This window comes from Scyliorhinus canicula, chromosome 13, assembly GCF_902713615.1.
Source record: "Scyliorhinus canicula chromosome 13, sScyCan1.1, whole genome shotgun sequence".
Lineage (NCBI taxonomy): Eukaryota > Metazoa > Chordata > Chondrichthyes > Carcharhiniformes > Scyliorhinidae > Scyliorhinus > Scyliorhinus canicula.
The window spans coordinates 6,175,734-6,187,842 of NC_052158.1; the positions used below are offsets into that span (position 1 = coordinate 6,175,734).

At 52.7% G+C, this 12,109-nt stretch overlaps 1 protein-coding gene across 2 annotated transcripts in view; it reads right to left on the reverse strand.

The window, feature by feature from the left end:
• The window catches only part of LOC119976287 (regulator of G-protein signaling 3-like), a 139,309-nt gene that overhangs the window by 92,886 nt on the left and 34,314 nt on the right, over positions 1–12,109 (reverse strand). Inside the window, exon 1 of one of the 2 annotated variants that reach the window (XM_038816705.1) lies at positions 1,545–1,916. The exons of the other annotated variant lie outside the window; for it this stretch is intronic. Coding sequence (XP_038672633.1) covers positions 1,545–1,580 — 36 coding nt within the window. The 5' untranslated portion in view covers positions 1,581–1,916. Of the gene's footprint in view, positions 1–1,544; positions 1,917–12,109 lie in introns of those variants that run through there. 2 annotated transcript variants of the gene reach the window in all.

Sequence of the window (12,109 nt, forward strand, 5' to 3'; positions counted from 1 at the left end):
CTAGAGGCCATTCCCAGAGGGTTCCTGGTGCACTTTTCCAAAGTCAATGGCTGCTGGAAGCTTGGGCTGACACAGACAAGGTGATCCTTTCCTGATGCGACCATCAATTCACTCGAGACAAGAGTAGAAGTAAACCGTGGCTTTAATCAACTTAGAACAGTGCCTGCCTGCGACTGATCCAATACTGAGAATTGCCTACAGGTCGACTGCTCTTTATACCTCCCTTCAAGGGGAGGAGCCATGGGCCGAGCCAAACATGTCTCAACATGTTCCCCTATGGATAATGCCATACAATGGCCCATAGGAGAAGCCCACAAGGGCAACAACATAGCACAGATACAAATACACTGGTGGATTATTGGTATAATACATTCACCACATTTCCCATCTCAGTACACTCCTCAAGCCTGACAACCCTCGCAGACACCTGCACTCCTCCAAACCCTGATATTTTGCCTATCTCTGAACGATATTTGTCCAGCGTTAGTGGTCTTGTCTTCAGCGGCCTTGCTCTCCCACTTTAAGATGTTCCGTATAACTTACCCTGGCCAACTCTCCTCATAAATATCTTTGTGTGGGTCCGCTGTTGCTTGCCGATCGCTCCTGCGAAGTGGCGCATAAATGCAGTCTGAAATCACTGCACACTTATCTTCTAAAATGGACAGTGGATATGTGACAGTTCTATGCAGTTAAACCCTCCCCGACAGGTCTCATTTGCCTGGCTAGCTCAGTTAGCAGAAGCATGAGGCTCTTAATCTCAGGGTCGTGGGTTCAAACACCACCTTGGGCACCATTGTTGGGGGCTGGTGAGCTCAGTTATAATAATAACAATCTTTATCGTCACAAGTAGGCTCGCATTAACACTGCAATGAAGTTACTGTGAAAAGCCCCTCGTCGCCACATTCCGGCACCTGCTCGGGTCACAGAGGGAGGATTCAGAATGTCCAGTTCACCTAACAACACGTCTTTCTGGACTTGTGGGAGGAAACCGGAGCACCCGGAGGAATCCCACGCAGACACGGGGAGAACGCGCAGACTCCGCACAGACAGTGACCCAGCGGGGAATCAAACCTGGGACCCTGGAGCTGTGAAGCCACAGTGCTAACCACTGCGCTGACCCCCAGTTGGCGGGGCAGTGGTTCGTGATCAAGGCCAACCGCGTGGGTTTCATTCCCCTACCGGCTGAGGTTATTCATGAGGGCCCCGCCTTCTCAAACTCACTGAGGTGTGGTGACCCTCAGGTTAAATCACCACTAGTCAGCTCTCCCCCCTCAAAGGGGAAAGCAGCCTTTGGCCATCTGGGACTATGGCGACTTTCCTTTTACTTTCCAGGCCTAACACTTAGCTGCCTATTAAAACTGCCAGTCCGAACCCGTGATACCTCCCACCTTCCTCAAGACCCAGCAGGCGCAAGGGAACACCACCACCTCCAAGCACCTCTCCGCCCATTCTGCCAAATGATGCCCGAGCAACAAGAGCTCCTAATAAAATATCGGGAGGAGAAAAATAAAAATAAAGGAGCAGCAGAAACCAAAGGCACTTACTGGAAACCCAAGCGATGAGACGGTGAGGGACATCATTGGCCTGTGGGGGGTAACCCGCAGCTTGTGGGCAGCTAATGAAGGCAGGAGGAACAGCGGCGGTCAATTTGCTTCGGGTGTGGAGAGGAGCGGGAGCTCTCGGCTGAGTCTGCCGCCCATTCACTCTCATGCCTTGCCTCTCTGCTCCTTGCTGCGGTTGTTTACGATCGAGCTCAGGACTGCAGATATCGGAGCTGCTGAGACAGTGACTGAATGCTGGCCACCGACTGAGGCATCCTTCAGTTCTGCAGCTGTGTGCTTGTGTGTGTTTTATTGATCCGCCTGGGGCCATTTGCAAAACACAATGTGTTCTCCTGTCTCACGCTTCCATCTCTTAATTACAGCCCTTCAAAGAGAGGAAGGCAGGCACTTGCCAGGACCCCCTGGGTTAGCGCGCAATCAATTTCAGCCCCACTTGACCCAGAGTTGCAACACAAGTCAAATTAGACATTAGTTAAAATACCCAAAGTCCTTCGTCGAGCCACAGTCACCAGGTTTATAACTTTAAACACCAACAATCTTTTACTATGTACAATATTATAATTAAACGAACAGAAAATGGAACTATGTACCACCCCTTTCCCAAACCCCCTTTCGAACTCTCCTCACTCTTTACTGAGGGAGAAAGGGTGAAGAAAAGGGAGATGAATAAGAATATAAGGATAAGGACCATTGATGCCCTGGGATGACTTCCAGTCAACATCTTTCCAATGTTCAGCCTTTTGTTTTGGTACATTTTCCTTCGAAGCTTGAGATGGTTTTCTCTGGTAACTTTCTCTAGAGACTCAGCATCATAATAATAATAATCTTCATGGTCACAAGCCGGCTTACATTAACGCTGCAATGAAGTTACTGTGAAAAGCCCCTAGTCGCCACATTCCGGCGCCTGTTCGGGTACACGAAGGGAGAATTCAGAACCTAGGGTCCTAGGTTCGATTCCCGGCTTGGGTCACTGTCTGTGTGGAGTCTGCACGTTCTCCCCGTGTCTGCGTGGGTTTCCTCCGGGTGCTCCGGTTTCCTCCCACAGTCCAAAGATGTGCTGTTAGGTGAATTGCACATTCTGAATTCTCTCTTTAGGTGGATTGGCCATGCTAAATTGCCCTTAGTGTTCAAAAAGGTTGGGTGGGTTACGGGGATAGGGTGGAGGTGTGGGCTTGGGTAGGGTGCTCTTTCCAAGGGCTGGTGCAGACTCGATGGGCTGAATGGCCTCCTTCTGCACTGCAAGTTCTATGATTCTATGAGGTTAGGGTCCAGACAGCGATTGGCATGGCCACTGATGGTACAGGAGGAGGCCATTCAGCCCCTCGAGTCCTTTCTGATATCACCAGGAAAAGCTCACATTTCTACAGAAATGTTCACAACTTCAGAAAGTGGCAACGCACTTTCCAGTCACTAAAGCTCTTCCGATCTCCATCTACAGTCGCATTCCCCACTCAGTCCACTGTGGGAAACACAGCAACCAATGGAAGCAGCAAGTTCCCATGAATATGATAAATGTAAGGAACAAGACGTTCAGTTAGATTGACTGCAGTGACCCACCATTACTCTATTGTTCTCTATTGTCCTTTCTCCCAAAAATCTATCGATCCCGGACTTGGAAATTTGATGTGTGACCATTGCATTGTCGTCTGGATTTGGAAATTATGTGATTATTCTTTCGCAGGCTGTGAGTGTCACTGGCTAGACCAGCATTTATTGTCCATCCCTAATTGCCCCTTGACAAGGTGGTGCTGAGCTGCCGTCTTGAAGCCGCTGCAGTCCCTGAGGTGTAGGTACACCCACCGTGCTGTTAGGGAGGGAGCTCCAGGATTTGGACCCAGCGACACTGAAGGAACGGCCGATATATTTCCCAGTCAGGATGGGGAGTGACTTGGAGGGAAACCTCCAGCTGGGGGGTGATCCCAGGTATTTGCTGCTCTTGTCCTTCTAGATGGAGGTGGCCGTGGGTTTGGAAGGTGCTGCCTGAGGAACCTCGGTGAGTTCCTGCAGTGAATCTTGTCGATGGTGCACACGGCTGACACTGTCCATCGGAGGTGGAGGGAGTGAATGTTTGTGGAAGGGACGCCAATCAAGCGGGGCTGCTTTGTCCTGGATGGTGTTGAACTCTTTGACTGTTGCTGGAGCTGTACTCATCTATATTCCCTACAAGAACACAATTCACAACACCCTATGCTGCTCTTGCTCATGTATTCGCTTTGTGGGGCAGCACGGTGGCACAGTGGTTAGCATTGCTGCCTACGGCGCTGAGGTCCCAGGTTCAATCCCAGCCCTGGGTCACTGTCCATGTGGAGTTTGCACATTCTCCCCGTGTCTGCGTGGGTTTCACCCCCACAACCCAAAAAGATGTGCAGGTTAGGTGAATAGGCCATGCTAAATTGCCCCTTAATTGGAAAAAATAATTGGGTACTCTAAATTTATAAAAAATAAATGTATTTGCTTTGTTTGTCCCTTGTTGCGTACTATAATCACTATTTGTCGATATATCATTTGTCAATGTACTCTGTCGATTATTCTCTTTGTCTACTATGTACATACTGTGCACGGTCCCTTGGCCGCAGAGAAATACTTTTCTCTGTACTTTGGTACATGTGACAATCAATCTATCAATCACTCTCCCTCTTCCAGTCACCACAGAGAGAGAGAAGGAGAAAGAGAAATCATATCAATTTACAGCATTGAGTTGACAAACACACAAGCCCGAGTGAGAAGCCAATTTGAGTTAATGACAATGAAGAAGTAAAAATATTGCTGACTAAGAGAAGACGCCTCAGGACCGTCAATTGAATTGAGATACAATCCAACCAACTTTTACCAACTTTTCAACTCTCCTTCTGTCGACCCACCCCTCCATCCTCCACATAAAGAGTGGATAATGGATGTCAGGGCATTTTATGCGAGTTTAAGATTATTCCATTGTGTTTCAGCTTGCCCCCTCGTTTTCTCGTCATGCTACTCATTTCTAGTTTTTCTTCCCTCTTGCTTTTCAATGTTCCCAGCCTCGCAGGGCACCGGGCTCTGACTCCATGAGGGTCAGATTGCCCGTGGATAAGATGATGGCTAAAGACGTGGGGTTGACTCTCCGCTCCCCACGCCGGGTGGGAGAATCGTGGGAGGGCCGGGTGACTCACGACACGCCGCCCTGGCACCCCCCGCGATTCTCCCACCCCCCCGCTCGAAGAACCGCCGTTCGCTGTTTTTCACGGCGACCGGCGATTCTCCGGCCCGGATGGACCGAGCGGCCTGACGTTCCCGACCTGTTCACGCCGGCGGCAACCACACCTGGTCGCTGCCGTCGTGAACATGGCGCCAAAGGTTCGTTTGTGAACCTGTTGTGGCTTGTGGGGGGCGGAGAGGGAAGTGAGCACCACGGCCGTGATCGGGAGGGGACTGGCCCGCGATCAGTGCCCACCGATCGTCGGGCCGGCGTCTCCAAGAAACGTAATCTTTCCCCTCCGCTGCCCCGCAAGATCAAGCCGCCACGTCTTGCGGGGCAGAGGAGGGGAAGACGGCAACCGCGCATGCGCGGGTTGGAGCCGGCCAACCTGCGCATGTGCGGCTGATGTCACTTAGGCGCTGCCGTCGCGTCATTCTCGGCACGCCGCCTTGACGCAAGCGTCAATGCCCAGCGACCGAGATTTACAGAGCGCCGCTCCTAGCCCCCTGGGGGGGGGGGGGGGTGAGGGGTGAATAGGGTGCGAGGAGCTGCCTCTGAGGCCGTCGTGAAACTCAGCCGAGTTGACGACGGCCTTCCCAATGCCGCGCGGGAGCGGAGAATTCCGCCCGTGCTGCTTTCCACACTGTTCACATCACCCAAAATACAATTTGGAAATTCAGTATCTCCATCCCTCTAGCTTCAATTCTCTGGAGTTGCTATCCCTCCTTTAGTGTTGCTATCTCTCTACCTCCACTTCTACAATGTCTCTATCCTTCTATCTTTACGTCTTCAGTGTCTCTTCTTCTATCTTCAATGTCTCTATCCCTCTATCATCCTCCTTCTGTGTTTCTATCCCTCCATCTGTTTATTCAGTATCTTTATCTCCCCTCCTTCAGTGTCTCTATCTCTCCATCATCCTCCTTCAGCGTCTCTATCCCTCTATCATCCTCCTTCTGTGTTCCTATCCCTCCATCTGTTTATTCAGTATCTTTATCTCCCCTCCTTCAGTGTCTCTATCCCTCCATCATCCTCCTTCAGTATCTCGATCATCCTCTTTCAGTATCTCTATCCCTCTATCATCCTCCTTCAATGTCTCTATCCCTCTATCTCTTTATTCAGTATCTTTATCTCCCCTCCTTCAGTGTTTCTTTCCCTCTCTCTCTATTTCTTCAGCATCTCTATCCTGTTACCTCCCCTCCTTCTGTGTCTCTATCATTCTTTCTCTACTTCAGCATGGTAGCACATTGGTTAGCACAGTTGCTTTGCAGCACCAGGGTGCCAGGTTGGGTCACTATCTGTGCGGAGTCTGCACGTTCTCCCCCGTGTCTGTGTGGGTTTCCTCCGGGTGCTCCGGTTTCCTCCCACAAGCCCCGAAAGACATGTTGTTAAGTGAATTGGACATTCTGAATTCTCCCTCTGTGACCCGAACAGGCGCCGGAATGTGGCGACTAGGGGCTTTTCACAGTAACTTCATTGCAGTGTTAATGTAAACCGAGTTGTGGCAATAAAGATTATCATTATTATTATTCAGTGTCTCTAATCCTCCCTTTTCCTATCCTCCCTATTCAGTGTTCCCATCCCTTCAAATCCATTCCTTCAGTGCCTCCGTCTCCACTCAGTCTGTGTCTTGCTCTCTGATCTTCCTGATTTCCTGTGCAGCCTAATCCCCCAGCCTGATTTAACTGAGGCTTTCCTACTCTGCGACTGAGTTTGTTTAATGACTCCCACACTCTGTCAAACACAACAAAAATGGCCCAACAAGTTCACTCTCTACATACACACGCTTCTCACAGGGAGATCACATAACCGTCACTGCTGTTAAATATTTTGCGCCTGACTCTTAATGGATGAGCGTGCGTGAGCTGGAGTTTACAAGGTAATATATACAGAGGACGCTGAACAAGGTCTGGCTCCATGAGGCTTGGCGGAGCTCCGGGCCTCCTCCCGTCCCCATTCATCATGTGTCACCTTGGGTGCTCACATCCCACTGCAGCAACAGGAAGGAATTGCTCCAGAAATCTCTCCTCCACTTTTGGCAAACGGGTGAGACGAGAGACAGATCAGCTTGTTATCGTACCCTCGCTCACAGTTTGAATCCTGCAGACTCGATCAATGTCGAGAGGCCCTCGCCACAACCCCCCCCCCAACCCCACCCCCATCATCCCTCCCCACCACGGCGTAAACCCCAAGGGCCAATCCGTCAAAGAAAGAGGCCATTCAGCCCATCCTCTCCCAAGCCCATTCTTTGATGCAGCCGTGCAAAATGGTCAGAATCCTCAGTTTGTTCAAAGGGACATACCTAATTCCCTTTCAGAGAGTCTAAACTGTTTCGACCGCTCTTGCATTCCAACTCGCTCAGTAAAAACGCCCCTTTTCCTTTGCCAATTGTCTTCAATCTGCCTCCACGGTGTAGAAGCGCTGGCTTCGAATGTCAGCAACCAAGGACTTGAAATGAAATGAAATGAAAATCGCTTAAATGAAGTTACGACGAAAAGCCCCTAGTCGCCACATTCCGTGCCTGTTCGGGGAGGCTGGTACGGGAATTGAACCGTGCTGCTGGCCTGCTTGGTCTGCTTTCAAAGCCAGCGATTTAGCCCAGTGCTAATCCTGCCTCAGGGACTTATAACAGCAAAGGAGCCACAGAGAGAGTCACTTTCTACAACACAGAATGAGGCTGTTCGGCCCATCTGTGTTTGACCATCAAACATCAATCTATTCGAATCCCATTTCCCAGCACTTGGTCAGTATCTGTCCGTAGCTTTGTCTGGCGTGGCGTTCCAAATGCTCACCTAAAAACTTCTTAAATGTTGTGAGGGTTCCCGCCTCCACACACTTTCTCAGGCAGCGAGATTCCCACCGCTCCCTGGGTGAAAAACTCTTTCCTCACATTCCATCCAAACATTTTGCCCCTTACCATGGGCGCAATTCTCCGCCCCCCACCGACCCCACGCCGGGTGGGAGAATTACGGGGTCGCCGGGCGAGTCCCGCCCCCCGCACGCAATTCTCCCACCCCTCCCATCCCCCACCCCGGCGTGCCGAGATTTACGGCTGGCCGCTCAGAGAATTGGCGCTTGCCGTTTTGTAACGGGCGAGCGGCGATTCTCCGGCCCGGATGGGCCGAGCGGCCTGCCCAATACGACGTGTTCCCGCCTGCGCCGACCACACCTGGTCGCTGCCAGTGTGAACAGTGCGGGAACGCTGGGGGGGGGGGGGGGATCCAGCACGGGGGGGGGGGGGGGGGCGATCCAGCACCGGGGGGCGGGAGCTTAAAAGGGGTCTGGCCCGCGATCGGTGCCCACCGATCAGCGGGCCGGCCTCTCTGAGGGACGCACTCCTTTCCTCCGCTGCCCCGCAAAATCACTCCGACATTTCTTGCGGGACGCCTGCGGGGGGGGGGGGGACGGCAACCGTGCATGCGGCGCCGCTCCTAGCCCCCCGGGGGTGGGAGAATAGGGGGCGAGAAGCGGTCTCCGACGCCGGAGTGAAACACTCCGGTTTTCACTCCGGCGTCAGCACTTAGGGCGAGATTCTCCGTCCCTCACGCTGGGTGGGAGAATAGCGGGAGGGCCTCCTGACATTTTTCACGCCATCCCGCTATTCTCCCACGCCCGACCCAAGCCACGAATCGCCGCTCACCGTTTTTTGCGGTGATTCTCTGAGGCCGATGGGCCGGGCCTTCACACCCGTTTCAACACGGCAGCAAACACACCTGCTCGCTGCTGTAGTGAAACGGGCGCCAGATGCCCGTTTGGGGCATCTGAGGGCCCGATTGGCACGGCAGTACCACGGCCGTGCCAAGGGGGCCATAGGCCCGCGATCGGTGCCCACCGATCGCGGGCCGTGCGTACGTAACAGACGCACCCTTTACCCTCCGCCGCTCCGCAAGATCAAGCCACCACGTCTTGCGGGGCGGCTGAGGGAAAAGATGCCAACTGTGCATGCGTGAGTTGGCGTTGTCCAGCCTGCGCCTGCGCGGCTGACGTCATCGGCCGCGTCAGCCGGCGTGACGCTTGACGTGCGGCCTTGACGACGGTCGTCAAGGCCGCGCCACCGTGACGCATGGGGCCGCTCTCCTAGCCCCACCCGGGGGGGAGAATCGGCCCCGGAAGTGGGCGTGAGGGCTGCCGTGAAGCACGGCCTGTCCCACGGCAGCCTTTACGATTCTCCACATTTGCGGAGAATCTCGCCCACGGTCTCCCGTTTGGAGAATCTCGCCATTAAAATCTATATCCCTGGTTATTGACCCCTCCACTGAGGGGAAAAGCTCCTTCCTATCCACTCTATCTATACCTCTCATCATTCTGTCAACCTCAATCAGGCCGCCCTCAGCCTTCTCTGCTCGAAGGAAAATAACTCCAGCCTGTCCAGCCTCCCTTGGCAGCTGAAACCCTCTAGCCCAGGCAGCACCCTGGTGACTGCTCTGTACCCTCTCCAGTACAATCACATCCTTCCTATACAGCACGCAGTATTCCAGCTATCGACTATCCAGCATTTTATACAGCTCCATCATAACCTCCCCACTCTTATATTCTGTGCCTTGGCTAATAAGACATGTATTCCATTTGCCTTCTTAACCACCTTATCTACTTGCCCTGCTGCTTTCAGGATCTATGGACATGCATCCCAAAGTCCCTCTGATCTTCTGTTTCCGAGCTTCCCTCCATTCATTGTGTATCCCCTTTCCTTGTCAGTCCTCCCGAATTGCATGACCTCACACTTCTCATGGTTAAATTCTATTTGCCTATATTCTGCCCATCTAGCCAGCTGGTCTATATCACCCGACAATCTAAGGCTTTCCTCCTCCCTATTTACCGCACCACCGATATTTGTGTCTTTGGTGAACTTACTGATTGTACCCCCTACATTCCCGTCCAGATCAGTAATGTACACGACAAACAGCAAGGGATCCAGCACCGCTCCCTGTGGAACACCGCTGGACACAGTCTTCCAGTCACAAAATCAGCCTTTGACCATCACCCTCCATCTCGGGCAGCACGGACGGAGGCACAGCTGCCTCACAGCTCCAGGGTCCCAGGTTCAATCCCAGCCTCGGGTGACGGTCCGTGTGGAGTTTGCACTTTCTCCCTGTGTGGCTTGCCTCCGATATATTTCCCAGTCGGGATGGGGAGTGACTTGGAGGGGAAGCTCCAGGTGGGGGTGATCCCAGGTATCTGCTGCTCTTGTCCTTCTAGATGGTGGTGGCCGTGGGTTTGGAAGGTGCTGCCTGAGGAACCTCGGTGAGTTCCTGCAGTGAATCTTGTCGATGGTGCACACGGCTGACATTGTCCATTGGAGGTGGAGGGAGTGAATGTTTGTGGAAGGGACGCCAATCAAGCGGGGCTGCTTTGCCCTGGATGGTGTTGAACTTCTTGAGATTTATTGGAGCTGCAGTCATCCAGACAAGTGGAGAGTTTCCCATCTTCCCCCTGACTTGTGCCTTATAGATGGTGGACCGACTGCGTGATCGGGAGATGAGTTACTCATTGTACGATTCCTAGCCTTTGACCTGCCCTGGTAGCCACAGTATTAATGTGGGTAGTCCAGTTCAGTTTCTAGATCACTGGTAACCCCCAGGATGTTGATTGTGGGGGATTCAGTGATGGTGATGCCATTGAATGTCAAAGGGCGATGGTTAGATTCTCCCTTGTTGAAGATGACCATTGCCTAATGTATGAGCGAGAACGTTTCAATCAATGTTAGCTTCGAATGAGGCCATTCAGCCCATCATGTCTGTGCTGGCTGTATGAAGGGGCAGTCATGCTTCATCCCACATTCCTGCTTTTTATTCCTACCCTTTTAAATTCCTCATCTGGAATCCATTGAACATCCTTCTAAAAATCAGTCACGGAGTTGGTTAGATTTTTGGAATGAAGATTTTGGGTAGAATGATCCCGGTTCCGACAGTGCCTGAGCAAAAATATTTCTCCTTCGCTTCTCAAGATCTTTTGCCAACCATTTAAAATGTATGATTATTGACCTACTCACCAGAGGAAATAGATTTTCCTCCATAAGATCCATTAAAACTTCTCATCCTATTGAAAACCTTGATTCAATCAGCTCTTCATCTTTATTTTTGTTCCCAGGAGAACAGTATTAAGTTTTCCAACCTCTCCTCGTAAGTGAGTGGGGTCGGCATGCATTACCGATGAATGTAACCTCCACAGCTCCACTGCTGCTAATGTAACCACAGATGCTAAATGCCTGGTCCAGTTCAGGACCAGCCACACACTCCGACCAGGAGATCAGCTGCTATTTTATGTCGCACTCGTCTTGACTTGCCCCAACCTCGCATAGCGGCCACAGCTCGCCTGCAACTCCTCTGTGACGTCCGTCACCTGCCTACACCCAGATTGACCCCTTTTTCTGCTTCACTCCACTTTACCCTCAAGGACAGATCTCTGAAACTTTGCAGCTCTGATCGATGTAAAGACTTGGTGGTTAGCACTGCTGCCTCACCGCGGCAGGGGCCCAGACTCAATTTCGGCTTTGGAAAACTCTTTGGAGTCTGCACGTTCTCTCCGTGTGTGCGTGGGTTTCCTCCGGGTTCTCCGGCTTCATCCCACAGTCCAAAGATGTGTGGGTTAGGTGGATTGGCCATGATAAATTGCCCCTTGGTGTCCAAAGATGGGTGGGTGTTACAGGGTTATGGGGATAGAACCGGGGAGTTGGCCCTAATAGGGGCCCTTTCGGAGGGCCGATGCAGGCCCGATGGGCCAAATGGCATCTTGCGCTGTCTGGATTTATGTTGGGTAAGTGTCTCCATGGATGTAGGATTAAGCTACATTTGAGGAGGTGAGCTGCACATCAGCCGTGATCCAGTTGATCACGGGACAGTTTCCATGGCACCCACTGTGAAATTTGGACATCCTCAACGCCATCTGATTCCTGAAGAAGGCTGAGCATGGACTTCCTCTTCTCATTTCAGGGCCGGGATTCTCCCCTACCCGGCGGGGCGGGGGGTCCCGGCGTGTTGGAGTGGCGTGAACCACTCCGGCGTCGGGCCGCCCCAAAGGTGCGGAAGTCTCCGCACCTTTAGGGGCCAAGCCCTCACCTTAAGGGGCTAGGCCCGCGCCGGAGCGGCTGGCGCTCAGGGCCGAAGGGACTTCGCTGGCCGGCGTAAGTCCGCACATGCGCCGGAGCGTCAACGGCTGCTGACGTGATCCCCGTGCATGCGCAGAGGAAGGGGTCACTTCTGCCTCCGCCATCGTGAAGACCATGCCGAAGGTGGAAGGTAAAGAGTGCCCCGACGGCACAGGCCCACCCGCCGATCGGTGGGCCCCGATCGCGGGTCCCAGGACCCCGGAGCCCGCCCGCACTGCCTGCTCCCGCTGGTAAGGTAGGTGGTTTGATCCACGCCGGCAGGAGAGGGTTAAC